At 38.1% G+C, this 19,923-nt stretch overlaps 1 protein-coding gene across 1 annotated transcript in view; it reads left to right on the forward strand.

Moving 5' to 3' along the window:
- The window catches only part of pcxa (pyruvate carboxylase a), a 173,017-nt gene that overhangs the window by 8,020 nt on the left and 145,074 nt on the right, over positions 1-19,923 (forward strand). The window contains exons 2-7 of the mRNA XM_053648815.1: positions 4,371-4,512; positions 4,620-4,804; positions 6,319-6,484; positions 8,048-8,193; positions 9,243-9,360; positions 12,131-12,282. Coding sequence (XP_053504790.1) covers positions 4,371-4,512; positions 4,620-4,804; positions 6,319-6,484; positions 8,048-8,193; positions 9,243-9,360; positions 12,131-12,282 — 909 coding nt within the window. The remainder of the gene's footprint in view (positions 1-4,370; positions 4,513-4,619; positions 4,805-6,318; positions 6,485-8,047; positions 8,194-9,242; positions 9,361-12,130; positions 12,283-19,923) is intronic.

Here is a 19,923-nt window from a genome sequence, read left to right on the forward strand (position 1 = left end):
AATGTTAGCAACAAGCTAACCAGCAGACAATGGTGAGAAGTGTTGGTGCCATACACAAGTGATATCACTGTTTATCAACATTAGAATTTAGTCTGATCAGTGTTATATTTAATAAAGTACTGTATGCATATTAACTGATCTAAAGCCAATACTGTCATAAACTAATTTAAAAGTAGAGAAAGGGGAACATTATACTGTTCAGTGTGAGCGGTCATGTTGATTTGATCTCACTCTGTTAACGTGGAGGGAGCTGGAAGTTAAGATGTCGACCCCAAGTTGAAGAGTGGAAATTTCAATTTGAGGTTGAGTTTTTGGTGGTTTTTGCCAGTTGTAGGTGGGGAATTACAATTTGCTGCGTAGCCTTCAACGCAGCATAAACATCAAGGGTAGAAATACTCATCTATATATCTACCTTGTCCATGAGAAGTGCTTGTTTGTTTGCCTGTAAATTTTGCTTACTTCATAGACAGGTTTGTGGAGCCGGGGTTACCTGGGAGTGGGGGTTGTGCGCCAAGAATGTTTTCTTAAAAATCTCTGTGAAACCGAACTGCTAAACTAATGTTCATGCATCAAGCTTGGCTGACCAGTTTACAGCTTTCATTATGTTGGCATGAATGGAAAATGCCACAATACTTCCCGTACAAGCTGGGGCGACACAGTGAGGTATTGTTCATCTGCAGTGGAATGTGATCCTTAAGCAGGGGCTGACAAAAAAACTGGGAACTAGGTCATTCTGTGACACTAGCAGATTTACAAGTTTGATAAAAACCCAGCACCCTTTTAAATGTACTGCTGTCATCGAATTTGTAGAGAGAAGGAAGAAATAAATGGTAAGGTTTAGAATACAATCATATTCATGCTCAAACTTTAAAAATGCGTTAAATGGAGTTTCATAAAATCAGTTTGCACTTCAGTGTGTTCACTCGTAGTATATACAGTTGTGGTTAGAAGTTTACATACTCCTCATGGACATGACTGTCATGGCAATATTAGGCTCTCAATTTCTTTGAACTTTTTTTTTAGGGGCAGAATGATTGTACAACATACATCTTTAACTAGAAAGAATTTGGTTTGCAATTTTTTTTTTTTTTTTTTTTTTTTTTTTTTTTGGTCTTTAATTTATTCATTTTCATGTGATTCATTCATGGTTTGCAAGTTTTAATTAATTTGAGGTTTACTGTAATCAACATGGGACCAAAATTATACATACAGGGTCAAAACTATACATACACTTAGATTATTCAGTGGTGCTGAAAGTTCCAAAATGTCTTAATTTGCCAAGACCAAGGCCTCTTGACTTCCTGTTAGTGATCATGATTGACTACAGCTGGCATCTTCTGTGCCAACATAAAAAGGGTTTGACAGCACTCATTGGATTGACCAACAGTGTGTATACATGTAATAACCATAATAAACAAAATGGTGTGTATGTGCATGTAATTATTTTATATATATTTAATAATTACACGCACATGTACGTATGTATAAGTATGTGTGTATATTAGTGCAAGCTTTGTTATTGATTTGTATTTTAAGACTTCGTTATGAAGCTAGTACAAAACATTTTAGACTTACAAATATTAGTTTTCTAGCACAAAATGAAATTTTACAGAAAAATGTTTGTCAGTAAACAAAGCAGTATATTACATAAACCACTTTTCAGACCAAAAAAAACCTAATGAGGGATGCTGGGTTCTGCTGCAGAAATAAGAAGCAAATGCGACAGGGGTCAGTTCATCTCAAATGGTCCAAAAATTGTAAAGTTGGTTGCTTGACTGTTTTACATACACAATTGATTACCTCTGTGTATTGGCATTACAAAACCACCATTTAAAAAAAAAAAAAAAAATTAAAAAAAAAAATTAGTTGGTTTAAGTACAACGGCCATCTTTGTCATGGCACACAACAAAATTTTAGTTATACAGCTGTTTATGGGGACTTCAATAGTCTAGCTCCTTGGAACAAAAACTGATCTCTAGAACACGTAGCAAAGTACATATACAGTGCCCAGCACTAATATTGGAACCCTTGATGAATATGAGCAAAGAAGGCTGTGAAATTCTTTGTTTAACCTTTTGATCTTTTGTTAAACAAATTCCACACAAATACTCTGCTTTCATGGATCAAATAATTTGCAAACACAAACGGGTTTATTAAAACAGAATCTGTTAAATATAGGTGTGGAACAATTATTGGCATGCCTATGAATTCATATGAGAAATATTTGTGTATTCCCATTGATATTTTACATTTTTTGTACACCTGGGTGACTAGAAATTGTTCAACCATAACTTCCTGCTTCACAGGGGTATAAATGAGGTAACACAAGCCAAATTCCCTTAGTCATTCATAACAATGGGTAAGACCGAGGAATATAGCTGTGATGTGCAGCAAAAGGTTGTTGAGCTTCACGAAATGGATAGAGGATATAAGAATATAGCAAAAGCATTGAAAATGCCCGTTTCCACCATCAGGGCAATAATTAAGAAGTGGAAATGTAATGAATCAACTTGGAAATGGACTTGTTTATATTGTCTCGACACACTGAAGAGGATGGTTCGAGTGGCCAAGAATATCTCCAAGTATCACAGCCAGAGATTTGCAGAAGTTAGTTGTGTATTAGGGTCTTATCCAAAGAAGCTTGAGCATCAAACTCAAGTGGGGGGTGTGTGGAGGTTTTTTTTTTTTTTGATAAACCTGTTTGCAATTGTTTATCCATTAGAGCAAAGTATTTGTGGGATTTATTATAAAATCTTCTTCTTTTTTTTTTTTTTTTTTTTTTTGAATTTATTAACCTTTTTAATAACTATTTTTGAAGGCATCTTTGTGCTACACCATTTCTTTGCAGGTGCCGGAGACTTTTGCACAGTACTGTATATCATGGCAAAGTCTCGTGATGTGATATGATACCCTACCTCTTCATAGCTGCGGGACCTTAGAATTCTTTTTGGCAGTGTTAGTTTTGCCATTGTGCATTCACACACATTCCCCTAAAGTGAGGTAGTGTATATGATAAGCGAGCAGAAAAAGAGAAAAGAAAACATCCAAGCAAGCACAAGTTCTCATACAAACTGTTCTATGATATCTATGATGCACCATGTAGCTTATCCTTGTAGCTTTGGTTCAAGTCATTAAAATGGTAATTCAGGAGCTTAATGTCTACATTTGGTTCTCGAGGTGCCTTCTGGGAAACGTCTCATTGCGTTCAGTCTCCCTTTGTTTTCTCCCTTTGTCCCCTACGGCGTTTAATAAAGCGTGTTTATTCAGGTGTGCCATTCTTTTCCCTCGCTGCCCTGCTCCTCTTTTGTATGTCTTTTCAGCCTGGTTTCTCACAGTGGGGAGTTGTTGTAAGATGGCGCTTAGTACTTCAGGTCTGCCTCTATGTGAAACTGTACAAAATGTGCCAATACCAGAACATGGCTGGACATTACTTTTTGATTTAATAAAGAACGTCTGCATGAACTTGTTTAGGTATTTGACGTGTAGTATTTCAAAACAGTTGCAATTGCATTTGGCCTTCATGATCTCGTCGACCTCTTTAAAGTCCACTATTAGTTTATCAGAAATAAACCAGGCAGCAGTTTTAAAAGCTGCTGCATGGCAGCAAACTCGGGACATTATGCGACTTCTAATTAGAAAGTGGAAAGTGACTAGTATTTGAAATTGCGTTTCCTTTGTGTGCGAGTATGATTCGTCCCTATTGGACGTTCACCGATGCGGAAAATGCAGTCAGGATTGTAGAAGAGTTTAGCGTATGGATGAGAGAATGCAAATATAAATGATTGCGGTTACATTTTAAAATTTCAGGTTAGACACTGAAAATGAAGCATGAAATGTATTCCTACATCTGTCAAAGGTGTAATCTGAGTCAATACATGTATGATCCATGATGGAAACCTTCACAGAAATTCTAATGGATTCCACTACAAATACCATTACAAACGATCAGCTGTTGACCATTAAAACCATTAGCGAATGGTTTCCGTTACATAGTAGGACCTATTACGGACCTACGTCCTTAGTGGTATCCACTAGACATAATGTGCCACCAATAGAAAGCATAAAATTACCCGTAGAGACCCACAGGGACCATTAGTTTCCTTTAAAACCAATACAATTCCTATTATAACCATTAAAACAATTTTACAAATTCTATAAATTTATTTTCAGCAGATATATTTTTGTGCTGCATGCTGTTTTGCTTGTAGTGACTGACCATTTGATAAACATGGAGATAAACATGACGTGTATACAAAATTGTGAATTCTGACAAAATGCCAAAGCTGAAAAGTACGATACTGCACTAGAGGTTGCTACATACAGTACAAAATTTTCATGCTTTTTCCGCTGTTTCCTCCCTTTGTGTATAGATGTTGCTGAAAGTTGGAGGGATGCGTGCTGCTCTGGGCGTCTTGGCGGTACGCAGGGCCTGCTGTCTGTTCCGCTCCACTTATACGGCACCACAGACACTGGAGTACAAGCCAATTAAAAAAGTCATGGTGGCCAACCGAGGTCAGTCTGCATGTATTTTGTTTCATGCTATACTTCTGTTTTGACAGTTTATATACAGTATGGTGGTTTATTTTCTCTAATGAGCAGATGTATAAAACCGTTTGCAGGAGAGATTGCGATCCGGGTGTTCCGGGCGTGTACAGAGCTGGGGATCAGGACGGTGGCTGTGTACTCGGAGCAGGACACTGGCCAGATGCACAGGCAGAAGGCAGACGAGGCCTACCTCATAGGAAAGGGCCTGGCTCCTGTCGCTGCTTATCTCCACATACCGGACATCATCAAAGTGGCCAAGGTCAGGAAGATGCTTCGTAATGGACAGTTTGCATGCAGATCCTGTGCATCCCTTTTGTTTACAATAGGGCTGTCAAGGGGGGGGAAGGAGTTTCAGAAACTGTTCAGAAAATATTCTTCTTTTCTTTTGTATGTATTTCTTATGTAAAGATCCACATTGCCTGTTAAAACGCCACTTCTCAGCTTCATAATGGCTTGCCTTTCTCCCATAGACAGTTTACTAATCTTAATGTTGGCATATCCTTTTTAACAACAGCTTATCCAATTAACTGACTCAACCGTCTCATGTTATCTTGGCTTGGGGCCCGCACTTAGTGCGACGCAGTGGTTGGGTTGGTTTCGCGGCGGTGAGAGCACAGGATCCTTAGACATTGGACCACTTTTTATCACAGAGTTATACCTTAAGAAAAGAATGTTATCCCTTATATACATCTGATTTTGAGGAATATCCGAGATGCAGTTCCCTGTTCTCACAGCAAAGTGGAAAGCTCTCCGCCTCAAAGACTTGACTGTCATAAAGCTTGAAGTTACAGCTTTACCTCTAACTATTATAAAGCACCGAAACTGGAGCCTCTTTCCAAAAATGTTGAATAACTCCTTACAGAAAACAATTACGTTTTATCAGTTTATATGGTACCTCCAATGTACAAGTCTCTGTTCTTTTACTATGACAATGATAACATATTTGAAGGAACACATTTAAATTACAGCTTTTATCAAAAATGAACACCACCTGACCAATCAGACTCAAGAATTCAAGAGCACTGTGGTATAAAGATCAAGTAGATTTTGCTTAAATCTTTAACAAGCATTATAACAAAAATATTTGCTATAGTGTTTAAACTAGTGTTAAAATTTATCCATTGTTTTGGTTGTAAAGGAATGTAACTGTGTGTAAGTAATGGAATATAAAATAATAAAGCATCTCTCTTGACTTGTGTGCATGTTCTCACAAAGTGTAATCCATTCATTAAAAGGTCTCATTTTTGAAAAGCAGCTTTCACCTATGCCAGTTTTCAAACAATAGAAGCTTCACTAGATGTTGAGATTGTGGGATTGTTCAGTAATAATACAGGCTGCTGCCTTTTGTATGCTTTGTAAGTAAGCTGATTGGGAATGATGTAAAGCATGTAATGTAGAATGTATGTCAACGTTTACTGAGGAGTTGCACGTGAGCTCTGTAGGGTTGGGTTCCAGACACAGATTAGTCAATAAGCTTTAAAACGAATACAATGTCTGTAGTTAATTTAGTCTCAGGCAGAGGTCAGCCCCTCCCTGGTGGAATAAGTGGTGCATTGAGAGGAACTCCAGCTGGGATTTATTTGTTTAATTTCTATGAATGTTTGTTTTTGGGTGTTTTTTTTTTTTTTTTTTTTTTTTTTCCCCCCCCACCAAACTTTGGATGAAATAGTGTACTGTTCACTCAGTGGAGACTTCTTGTGTTTGTTTCTGCCTGTCTTGCTGTATTAAGATCCGATGCTAAACAGATGAATGGTTCTTGTCTCTGTCCTTTAGGAGAATGACGTGGATGCTATCCACCCAGGCTATGGTTTTCTGTCTGAGAGGGCCGATTTTGCTCAGGCGTGTGCCGACGCTGGCGTACGCTTTGTCGGCCCTACTCCTGAGGTCGTCCGTAAGATGGGGGACAAGGTGGAGGCTCGTGCCATTGCTATACGTGCTGGTAGGCAGATCTCAATTTCTTTGGCAGACTCCTCACCAAAGGCAATATGGAGAATTCATCCTGGCTTGCTTGATCTACTCAGATGAACTGAGGCATTATACTCGGTTTGTTTTTTGCTTTGAATCAAGGGCCTTTTCTGATTTTTCTTCCCCATTTACACTTCCAGTTATAAAAGGCTCCAAGTTAACCTTGTGACCACTCATAACTTTCAAGCCTCATTTGCTATTGGTAAAATACCCCTGAACATGTAGTTTTAAACCATTTAAAACATGTTTGAAAGTTTTGAACCATTAAAATGTGTAGAATAATGAAGGCTTATATATGTATTTGGATGCTTAAGAAACTACTAGATATGAAGAAACATTTCTACACCTTTAGGTTGATGCAAGGACCTATAAGTTGGAATATTACAAAACCAATTTTCTTCTGTAATACATAATAGTTAATTGGTAATGGCTCATTTGTCTCGATGAGTAAAAAGTCAATATCAGTATCTTGAGTCGTAATTTACATTCCGTGTCTCCAGGATTTTGTGAGCAAACACTGCAATATTCAGAGGAGCTTGAAATTTTTCAGCAGATTTGGGCCAAGATGTTTTGTGACATCACATCGCGCATTCAGGCAAAACCCTCTTGGATTCACATGCATTGAACACGAGTACCGCTAAAAGGTCTCATTTACTAACCAACACCACTGTGAAAGACCGTGCAAAACAATTTTGTGCAATTGCAGTATCGCCAATTCAAGTACTATTCCGTTTTATTTATATATATATATATATATATATATATATATATATATATATATATATATATATATATATATATATATATATATATATATAAAAAAAATATATATATAAAAAATATAAAATTTCTTGAAATAGTGCCACAGATTTTGAAAAGAGCTGCAGCAAAATTGAGCTTTTTTGTCCAACAATCGCAACAAAGCTGTGAAATCCTGTACGTACTTATGGTCATAATATACACAGTACTGTTCAAAGGTCTTAGCTACCCTATTTTTCTTGTAATACAAACTTAGACCTTTATTTTGTGGCTCCTCCATTATTGAGTCAGTACAAAACATTTTACATTTCAAAACATTACTTTTCTAAAATTTCTTCAGGAAAAAAGTGTCAGCCAGAGTCAGGAAGGACTGTGTCAAAGTCCAATTTCCCTCCAAGACTGCACTAATTGTTCTGGGACAGCCAAGGGTTGTCACACCAAATATTGACTGTTTACTGCTATTTATAGTCATAATTTTTGTATGTAGAAGCATTTAACGTCATTATTTTGAAGGCATCTTTGCTTTACATCATTTCTTTGCATTTGCTAAAGACACTAAATTAAACCTGCCAAAATGATCAAAGTCAGCAAGTTGTTTTCTTATGTCCCTCCCTAAAGGGTATAATGCATGTTTCTAGTACTATCAATTTGCTTTTTCATTTTAGAAGCGATTCAAATAACGGGCATGATTTGCATTGGCTTTTCTTTTGCTTGCCAGGCAGATTGTGGATAAACAGCCAAGCAATCTTCACTGTGTGTCTGTATCCTTTCTGTGTAGGTGTACCAGTGGTCCCTGGAACAGACGGTCCTATCTCCTCCTTGCAGGAAGTGCAGGAGTTCTCCAACACGTATGGCTTCCCAATCATTTTCAAGGCGGCGTACGGAGGCGGGGGCCGTGGCATGCGGGTAGTGCGCGAGTACGAGGTGAGTTGAGCTGGGGAGGCCACGTGTGCTTCAATGCTTCCAGTGCAATTCTGGTAATGCAGATTTGCATAATGCAAAGTCAACAGCTAATAAAGCAATAAGCCAGTCAAGAATGTATGTTACTGTGATTTTTATCATGGATAAGAGCTTTTTAACCCCCCCCCCCCCCCCCCTACTGCTACAGCATCTCTGCACATTACAGCTTGGGTGCCAGTGCGACCGTAGAAACGGTTCGCTTTAGTGGCCCTTCACAAGCATAATTTCCCTTGCCTCTGAATCAGCAGAAAGTTTCTGCACAAGTGTTCTTCACAAAGTGGTTGGTGTATACACTTAATGCCAGCTTCCGTGCAGTGAAACATTATCCCCTTTTTCATTTAATTTTTTTTTTACTCCATTGGTGATTGTTACATTTTGCTCAATTCTCACGCTATTCGTCTGCTGTTAAATTCTGAGGTCCATTTTGATTTGGTTGACTTATTCTTAAGTGCGCTGCCACACATATGGTAAATGGTCTGCACTTATAGTGCTTTTATCCAAAGTGCTTTACACAGTGTTTCATTTACCCATTCTCACACACTCGCACACCAATGGTAGCAGAGCTACCATGCAAAGCGCTAACTTGTCATCAGGAGCAACTTGGGGTTCAGTGTCTTGCCCAAGGACACTTCGGCATGTGGAGTCATGTGGGCCAGGAATCGAACCGGCAGTCCTATGGTTAGGCTCTACCACCTGAGCCACAGCAGCCCCGCTGATACTACATATCAAAATGTAGTAATGTAAAGGTCTAAATGTTTACGACCTGGTTCATTAATACAGAATTCAGTTGTTTTCAATTGTTGTAATGCGGTCCAATAGAGTATTTTTCAACTGTTTGAACATGGCTGAGCCAATCACAATTTAGAACCTGAACTTTTTATAAAAGATGTTATATTCTGCTGGAATAAATCTTTATTTAAAAAAAAATAAATAAAAATTATATATTATAATATATATAAAAAATACCTTGTATAGTTTTATTCAGTGCTGCTGTGGCGTGTGTGTTTGTGTAGGAGCTAGAAGAGAATTACCAGCGGGCCTACTCTGAAGCCCTGGCTGCCTTTGGCAATGGAGCCCTGTTTGTGGAGAAATTCATTGAGAAGCCGAGGCACATTGAAGTGCAAATCCTGGGTGAGTTGAATGGTGTTTAGTAGATAATCCTCAGGCAGTCTCTCGTTACGTGGCTTAGAAAGCTTTTGAACCAGCTCTGGTTTCATCTGTTTTATGTCTCTTACGGGTCTGTCCTTTATCCTTCAATTATAACTCTTGCTCTCAGCACATAGAGTGGACTTTTTTTGTGCTTGTGCTTTATGGCTTGGATAACTGGAGGCGTCTCTGTTTCTGACAGATATTTTAGAGGTGGTGAAAAGTGCAATTTAGTTCAAAAAGTGCAGCTAAGAACATTGCATTTGAGCCAAAAAAAGCCTCAATCAGCTGTGCAAGCAAAGCTAAAGTGTATATTAAGAAAAATGTACAGTATGCAGTAATGCGAATTGATTTCTTGACTTTATATTAGTCTTCCTATGTTAGTTTAGTATGATTGGTCAACTTGCATTTTAAATGGATGGTTTCAGTAATTCAGTTCATTGAAATATTATCTCATAGAGAATTCATATAATGTATAGTTTTAGCTACAATGCTGTGAAAAAGTGTCTCTTCTGTTTTTGTGTCTCATATTTTCAAACCAAATACAACATAAAACAAAGGCAACCTGAGTAAACACACAATACAGTTAATTTTTTTTTTTATTGAAGCAAAGTTATCCAACACCTATCACTAATGTGACCGATAGTGGAATTTATTGATACTGATGACTACATTGGGCAGTACCTGCCAATAACCAATTAATCAACCGATAGTGTTTAAAACTGATGCTGAATGAAAACACGACACTCAAAGCAAAATATTGTTGAACTGTATTACAAAATAAACAGTACTCTGTACTATGCAAATGTACTGTACTTTTAAATGAAATTAATATATTTTAATTAATACATATAAAGTAAATGGATATACATCTAAACTGAGTCAAAATGTAATACCCCAAATAAGAAAAATAGATGCATCCAAAATAAAAATAAAAAAAAACACCTCAAATAAAACAACAAAAATTCATTGAAAGTTATTATTTTGCTTCTAGAGGCTGCTCTCGTACTGTATATTGACAGCAGACCCTTCTCAGCCACTCCTGCAACTGGGTAAAACTCGGTGTAGGTTTTTGCTGGTAACGGATTCATTTGATAAGCTGATCAATTGGTGAATCTATACCACTTATCCTACACAAGATTGCAGAGGAGCACGGAGCCTATCCCAGCTAACTCGGGGCACAAGAAGCCGGGGGACTCCCTGGATGGGGTTCCAATCGCACACCCGTTTGCACACGATGGGCAATTTGGAAATACTGATCAGCGTACAGCGCGTCTTTCGAAACACGGGGAGAACATGCAAACTCTGCATGCACAGGGTAGAGGCGGTATATGAACCCCCAACCCCAGAGCTGCGAGGCAAACGTGCGAACCCCTAAGCCACTAGCGGGGGGAAATGTCAACTTGTAGACTCAAAGGCACTACCAAAGACTAGAGAATAGTCAGGAAAATAGCCCAATCGAATCCAATATGAAAAATAGCTTTGGGCCATCTATGAATGAAATGAAACCTGAAACGCAACCAAATAAAATCTGTACTAAAATGAAACCCAGGATGAAACAAAACCCAGACATGACTAGTCTTTAGAGTTCAGAATAAAAGTCCACGTTCACTTCATATTGTTGGAGTAATGAAGTAACATTGGGGGGAAAATCTTGCTTTAAATTCATCTTGTCATTTGAATAAACTTCTGCAAAGTTTTGTACCCAACTGTTTGTTTATAATGTATACAATATAAACCATATTGCTTGTAAGCCTCATTGATATTTGCACTTTTCCCTGAGTGACAGATGAGTGCTCTTAGTGGTTCGGAAACTGTCATTTTTGCAAGATGCTTTAACAAGTTGTTAGCAGATGGTTAAGATAGGAGAAACAATCCCTGTTCTAATGAATCGGTTTGTAACATGCAGTCAGCCTGTCATGATGCTCCATCATTTGTTTGCAGCATATTTTCCAGATTTGTTTTTGCACTCTTCAGCAGGTGCTGTGATTTTATTTATTTAATTATATATTTTTAAACTGGTAGCCTAATTTTGTCTTTTGTTCAAAATTTCAGCATTAAATGTTTGTACATAGCTTTCTTATTTTTTAAATTCTTAATAGGAATGTACAGTTAAGTCAGGTTACTTACGGCTTCAATATACATCTTCAAAATTTTAATAATTGAACAAAAATTATAATAAAGTATTTTATTTAGTACTACCCTGAATAAGCGATTTCACATAGATGTTCAAATATAGACCAGAAGACACAATAACTGAATTTACACAAATAAACCAGTTCAAAAGTATACATTGACTAGATTCTTAATACTGTGTGTTATCTGGATGAGCCACAACTGTTTGCTATAGTTGTTCATGAGCCCCTTGATTGTCCTGAGCAGTTAAACTGCCCACTGTTCTTCAGAAAAATCCTCCAGGTTCTGCACACTCCTTTCAACAGTGGCTATATGATGAGATCCATCTTTTCACACTGGGGTCATCTGAGTGACTCGTACACAACTATTATAAAAGGTGCAAACATTCACTGATGCTCAAGAAAGCAACACGATACATTAAGAGCCCTGGGGGGTGTAAACTTTTGAACAGGATGATGGGTGTAAATGCATTGAAGTGGATTCTGCAAGGTGTTTATAAACTTATCTGACTTCAACTGTAGATTTCTTCCTTTCTTGACAGAAATAAAGAACATGGTGCTGATCTACTGCACCACTAATGGGACAAAATGAACTGAACTGTTCACATTGCGTTCTGCAGGTGATAAGTACGGGAACGTGGTTCACCTGTACGAGAGGGACTGCTCTATCCAGAGGAGACACCAGAAGGTGGTGGAGATTGCTCCAGCGTCACAGTTAGACCCCCACCTCAGAGACCGACTAACCGCAGACTCCGTCAACCTGGCCAAACAGGTATCGCTAAACACATTAATGCATAAAAGCCATGAACAAAACATGATGTAACACTGGATAAGTGCATGACAAATCTGCTGTGCTGATATTTAAGTACACCCACACAGACATGAACTCTTTCAGCACTCTAAATGTCCTTGTAATAGTGTATTATCTAAGACCCTTACACACTCCTACGAGCAATTTATCATTAGTCAAGCTTGCCCCCCCAACCCCTCTGAAGGTCATTTTTCTCTTCACTGTGACAAAGGAACAGTGACAGTTTTTCACTTTCTTATTGAAAAAGTTTCTCGGACACATTTTCTTTGTTGGAATGGTCAGTGTGGTGTGGTCGTAACCCCCCCAAACCCCCCCCCCCCCAAAAGGTTACACTTTTGATGTCGCACCCTAGGCTAGTTACTAAAGACTTTAAGTATCAACAGCTGGTTCTTTTCATTTTGCGTTAAGACATTTTTGTAGTCTGCGTAAATGATCCAGCGCTCCGTTCTGCTGTTTTAAGAGGCCGATTTGTGCCGATTCTTTAATAGGTATATAATAGGTATAGCTGTCCCTTCAGCCATCAGTAATTAAAGTCTCTACTAGTGCGCAATGGCTTTTATTCATCAGAGAACTGAAATATAAACTTGAGCACTGGAAATGGCATTTAACATTGTATCGGAATATGATGGATGAAATTGTCATACAGCATGAAATTAGCTGTGATTCCGGCAAAATTCACGAATCAGCATTGTTCATGTGAAAATGAGATCGCTACGTTTTATTTTAAATGGCTGTTCTAATAAGCGAGATGAGAGGAATTGGCAGGTTACCATCAGTAGGATGTTAACAGCAATAACACATCAACAATTATGTCAACAATTATAACAATTAGGGCTGCAACTAACGATTATTTTCATAATTCATAATCGATTAGTTGGCCGATTAATTGGATTGGAGGGGCAAGCTTTCAGTACCCTTCTTTCGTTTATTTAAAATAAAATCCACAAACTGAGTGTTAGAAATAAACTTCAGACTAAAACTTTCTGCAACTATGTGGCAAAAACAGAAAAGAACCCAATACACACACACACCAGAATATATATTATTCATTTAGGACTGTAGTTTAATTCCGTGCTTTTTGTGAATCCATAAAAAAAAAAAGCATAAATACTTGAATTGTATGTGTGTATGTATTACTTTTTATAAAAGGCAATGTTGACATAAACAGTAAACTGAAGAAAGTCTTTGTTGGTGACTCTGGGTGTCTGCTAAAGCTAGCAGCATCACATTACGTGCGTATGACGTCATGTGCTGTAGACTAGGAAGCAGCTCGTACTTCCGGTTGGTATAAAATCCGCTTGTGTTCCTTTTGAGACGATATTACCTTTTGTTAGTCATACACTAGATGGTAGAGTACACAGTGTAAGTGTACATTTGGGACACAACTTTAGTATTTATCTCCGATTTAACATGATGAGTAAATGTGCCACGTACAGACCAACTAATCAATAATGAGATTTGTCGACAACGATTTTTGTAATCGATTATCAATTTTATCACTTAGTTGTTGTAGCTCTAATAGCAATAGGTACTCCTGTTTTCCTCCCTCAGTCCAAAGACATGCCTTGTAGACTGATCTCTAAATTGTCCATAGTGTGTGAATGGGTGCATGATTCTGTGTGCTTGTGCCCTGCGATAGGTGGCACCTCATCCAAGGTGTCCCTGGGATAGGTTCCAGGCTCCACCGCGACCCATTGCAGTACAGAAAATGGATGGACGGGTGTTATACCAACAATACAAACAAGGATAATGACAATAATAACCATAAGTTAGTTCTGCAATATAAATGATACAATTTGATTCTTTTAATTATGAATGTTTGTTTATTATAATATTGCATTTATGATGACAATGCAAATAATATGGATAATTTATTTGGAAATTGTTTAATTCATTAGAGCTATTTCAATCACATGTGGAAGTCTAATAAACATTGCACTAGAAGAATACCAGTTTTTTTCCATATTAAAGAAATTTTTTCGGATACAAGGAGCGACTGTATCTGTAATGAGCCTTATATGCACTAGATGGCACTGCTGTGACGTGGTAGCCATCAGACACCGAATAAAAATGGGATCAAAGTGCTCCAATCATATCAGCTGCTGATTAGAGCCTGAATCAAGACGTGTGGCCAAGCTTTTATTGAACAATGTGTGCAGAGAATTGACATTGATTGTCATTACTCGCAGATATCAGATTATCCTGTGCCTAAGAAAGGCTGTTTTGAGCCAAGATCTCAAAGAATGTGTAGTAGAGTGTGCTGCGCTGCCACATGGCTGCTGTCTGATACTTACCTGTTCGTTAGATGTGGTGCACTGGACCAGCTCGCTGAACTAATTGCTCTTTATTTTGGTGACAGCGCGTCAGTGTCTACTTCGGTCGCTTTAGCTTGTGTAGAGAATGCCAGTGTAGAGAGATGTACACAGGCCTAGTGTAAGACTCTCAAACTCTACTACTACTACTACACCATACATGCTAAATATTCCTGTCAGCATCTAGTCCTGTCTTGCTTTTTATTAGACTACCTCACCATGTTTTTTGGTTCTTTTTATGAAGTCTACTCAAAGGCAGGAGTCGACACTTGAATGTAACCCTTCAGATATGGCATGTTCTTCTTATGGTAGCATTCCATTAGCATAGGTTGCTAGGATTTGAACAGCAAAACAATATGTATTAGAATTTGTCATACTTCTAAATGACTGGTTGTAGGCTTTATTAAGGTAGACGTGCTATTCCAGGAGTTATGGTAGCTTATGTATTTGTTAGGATTTTTTTAAAATGGTGTTCTAATCAAGCAATTATGGTAACTTGGCACCTTGCGTGGCAGGCCCGATTACATATAGGCTAGGCCCGGGGCAAACCATTTGGGTAAAAAGATAAGCGTGCACACAGACAACCTGTGAAATTTTAAAGGATGTTGGGATGTCTGAAGGCACAGTATTTTTGTCGGCAGCTATCCCTGGAGTTCAGATCTTTGTTGACTTGTTATTGAAGAGCTGTCAGTACTGACCTGCCTGCTATATACCCCATAATTCCAAAAAAAGTCTTGCATGACTCAGCCATATTTAAATATAGTTTTTTGTTGGTATTTAGGTCAAATTTGTTAAAGCGGCGCTAAATTTTAAATGTCCCCATTTTAATGAGGGTTTTTTTCTTTTTTCTTTCCCCTCTCCACAGTACAAGCAGGAAGGAACTGATGTGAGGATATACAAGCTTGTGATGTTCATGCAAAATAGACTCGATTCTGCATGGATCGATTATGCAACTTATTAGGAGAGAAAAGTGCTAGCTTTGAAAATTACTTGTGATGCCTTTTGCCTGATTTGGAAAATAAAGCCAAATTACAACAGCTCAACATTACAGCTGGCTTAACATTTAGTTTGTTGATATTGTTCGTTGGATGCTGGTAAACCCAGATAGATAACTGAGAATTGCTCTTCTGACAGGTTAATTCCCTGATTTTGGTGGTCTGAGGTCATCTATTTGGACGAGTCAAGGTTGCAGTTCTTGCATAGTGGGCTGTTTGTGTATACTACAATTAAGCATCACCACAAGGACGTGGATGGAATTGGGACTTCTGGTGGAAATGGGGTTGGTTCCAGATTTGATATGGATTTTCATAAATTCTTTATCAGGGTTAAAGTGTAAAGATCAGGGGTGGACAAATGATAAAACGATAAATTTATTAGTTTGACCACTAGGCAAGTAAAAGCTCCAGGAAACCAAACTGACAAGGCACAAAGTGGTAGCTAATGTAATGAAATAAGATATGGTTAGCAAGTTATCTACTTGAAGTGTATAAATATAAACCAAGCACATGTTCGTGCTTTAGACAAAATGTCAGCAAGTTAGTGACCAGCGTTTAGGCCAAGAACTGTGGGTTTTTCTGTCCTCATCACACATGATGCCCTTTACACTTTGCGCGGTTCTACCGGTGTTTCTATGTACCTGTATGTTCCTAATTCTGAAATGGTTTCAAATACTGCCATAGCCTCAAGATTCGATGTGTTGCTTGTTCTGAAATGCTTTTCTGACTTATCGCGGTTGTAGAGTGGTTATTTGATTTAACACAGCCTTCATAGCAGTTGGTGCTCATCTGTCCGTTGCTCATCAGATGTTTTTGTTTTTGCGCCCCATTCCCGTGGTGTAAACTTTAGAAACGTGTGTGTGAATCAAGAAGAGCTAGATCAGCTTCCCAAATACTGAAACCAACACATCTAGCACCAACAGCCATGCCTTGATGTCACAGATAATTTTCCCCATTCTAATGTTTGATGTGAACATTAACTGAAGGTCTTGGTCTTGATGTACATAATTTTTTTTCATTGTGCTTCTGCTAAATTATTGGCTGGTTGGATAATTTCATCAAGTAGAAAAATTACCCCCCTTAAAAAAATAAAAATAAAAAAATAAATATTTATTTATTGCAAACAAGTCTAGGGACTAGGATACTAGTTTTTTTTCTGTTTGTTGAACCCATTTATCGGCCATTTATGAACCAAAATATGGAAACCATTTGTCCTGGCATTTAGTCCAGTGCTTTGTCCACCTCTGAGAGATATTGCTAGGACAGTTTAGACTTTCGTGTGCATTAAAAGCATATTAAACAATGAATTATTCAAAATGCATATTTTCAATAATTTAAAATAATGGACATGCAAGATGCTATGAGCAATGGGGTTAGTCATCCTTTTAAAAATTTCTTGAAAAAGTTTCTGCAGTGTTGTTTGGCCTGTGTGCACAGCACTTGTTTTTAAAAAAAAAAAAAAAAAAAAAAAAAAATCATTTTTGAAGAGCTGTTGTGCTTGGCAATTTTGAAAAGCCCTTTCAGAATCTGTTGGATGAGTCACTTTTTATAAAGTGTCGTTTTGATGTTGTCCGTTTTAACGTTTGCAGCCGATTTCTGGTAATCGCCTAATCAGTAAATGAAGCTTATGTAATGCTAAAATGTCAGTGCATTACTTCTTAAAAAGGACCTGTTGTAAAGCCACTCTTACCAGGAAGAATTCATTAACTCCAGACCGAAAGCGCTTCTTTTGAGCAGGAGGCTGAAGGAAGGTTGTTTTGAGTGAACTCTGCTGTTAAAATGTCTGCGCTACTTTTAATGGGCTTCCCATTTCTCATTTAATCAGCTCATTTCGATGTCCTGGTTTTGTCAATTTGGAAATGTCATGGCCTGTAGCATTTATTGAACATTTCTGTTCATTCAGTGACCGATGCGGTGAAAGGGAGTGTGTTGGTGTTTTTTCCAGACTGTCACACCAGAACGAAAGATTCTCTTTGTAAATTAACAAACTTGGTATTGTTCTGCACATTCTGGCACATATTAACCATTTCCCATGACATAATGTACTACCCTGAACTGAACTCAGCTGCTTATCTTCTAGTCTGCGGTGTTTCATTATCCTACAGTATGCTGTGACAAGTGTAATAATTACTGAAACTCAGTGATTTTTGCATTAATTAAACCATGGCCATGCAGAATGCATTACTAGCTGGCAGGTGTTATTTTAGGACGCGTTTAATGTTGATCCAATCAAAAAGTGAATTACTTCTCTAGATTAAAGCTCAGTGTTGGAATGTAACCATGACAACAGTCACAATCCACTTCTTTAGGCCTATATTGCAGTATTTGATTGATATTTGTTGGCTTCAGTACAAGGTAATGATTTAATTAAAAATGTCAAGAGCAGAGTGCAGCGATGCCCAAGATGTAACCAGAGCAACGTGTGTGTGGGGGTAGCATATTGAGGTGTGTGGACTCCGAGCTGTGAATGTAGGTAAGGTAAATTAATGCAGAAATTCAATCGTATACATTGCTTCTTATGACATTCCGCATATTCTGCTGAATTCTAAACAGATATGGATCGCACCCGTTTACGAAGGTTTAGACACAGATCAGACTTGTGCATACACATTTTGAGGAATGTGCTTAGGCTCATGAACAGAAATCAACAGCCATTTATGCGTTTAGTAGACACACATAGAAGGCGAAGATACCAATGCATAATTGAACACTCCTTATTTGAATTGGCTCAGTGAATAAGTCAATATGAGCGCTGCGTGTACGTGTACACCTCATTTAAGCAGCTGTGCTTATCTCTGTTCTCTGAGAAACCGCTTGACCCAAGTAGTACATGCATACACGAGTGTATATCACAAATATGCCCATGAACATTTACATTCAATCTCCCCTGTTGATTGATTTTAGCTATGAGAAACACCTCTCCATTAACACCTCTATGCGTAGCGGCGAGAGCAAGTGTGCCTGGACGCGCATGTGTTTTGCATAAGTGAGAAATGAGGGAATTTGGAGAGACTGTGAGAGCGATGAAATTCCTCCCCCATCTGTTCAGTCATATGGCAGCGGAGAGGGAAGAGGAAAGTTAGGATGGAGAAAGCACTTCGCCAGGCTTTGCAGATTTCTCAGTGCTGACCCCTTGTTCAGTCAGTCGAAGCTTCTCGAAGCCTCTTCAGCATTTTCTTCACCGCTGTTCCTTAGAACACTCCCGTTACTAACGAGATGGGTTCAGTATTCTTGAGCCAAATTACTCATCACATGTGTCATGGTTTGATGACCGAAGCTCTGAGTAGTTTACCAAAGTAGCAAATATTATGGCTACAGCACTGGTTAAATGGAGAAGGTTTTCAAACACAGGAAAAGCCTTACAGGAACAGTTCTTCATTGGGAGAATATCTAGTGCTTTTCCACTGGATGCTTCAGCACATTTCTACACACCAGGTTACCCATGATCGTGCTGTTTTCACCATGTGAGCCATTTAATGGTTAAATGCAATTGTTAGAGAATCATTTGGACAGTGTCTCTGTTCATCCATCCATTTTCCATACCCTTTTTCCTACACTGGGTCGCAGGGGAGCCTATCCCAAGGAACTCTGAGCACAAGGAGATGGCATGTTTAATTATTACAGGTTTCTTTTTTTTCTTTATTTATTTGGAGTAATATTTAACCTCTTGTGTTTCACTAGTTGCCACCTACTATCCTCCTGAGGAACTCTTCCATGAGTTATGTGATGGAAAACTGACACGCACAACCAGAATGCAGATAGTTCTGGGTTGGGATGGTGTGTGGGGGTTTTTTTTTTTTGTTCAGTGGACATTAAACAAAGTGAGTCAAGACTTTTGAAATGAATATTCTTTGCACTGACTTACTGTATCAGTCTAGTGGGAGGTGTTGTATTGTTGTAGGATAATCCACACTTGGGTAGGATGATACTAACTGTAATAGTGTTGGTACTTGATAATGTTGTAGACTAGTAAATTTGTAGTTCAGTCCTGATTGTATTTGTATATAAAATGTACAAAATGTATCTCAAAGTACATTCTAGTTGAGGTCATACATTTACATAGGCCTTGAAGAAATTACAAAATGTTAATAATGAAATAATAAGAGGGATCATAAACCTTGCATGTTTTGTATTTAGTCCTGCCCTGAATAAGCGGTTTCACATTTACATATAGTCCACGAGACACAATATCTGAATTTACACAAATGAACCAGTTCAAAAGTTTACATGCACTTGATTATTAATACTGTTTCCTGGATGTTCAGTGATTGTTTTTATGTTTTATGATAGTTTTT

The sequence above is a fragment of the Ictalurus furcatus genome, chromosome 18, assembly GCF_023375685.1.
Source record: "Ictalurus furcatus strain D&B chromosome 18, Billie_1.0, whole genome shotgun sequence".
Taxonomy (NCBI): Eukaryota; Metazoa; Chordata; class Actinopteri; order Siluriformes; family Ictaluridae; genus Ictalurus; species Ictalurus furcatus.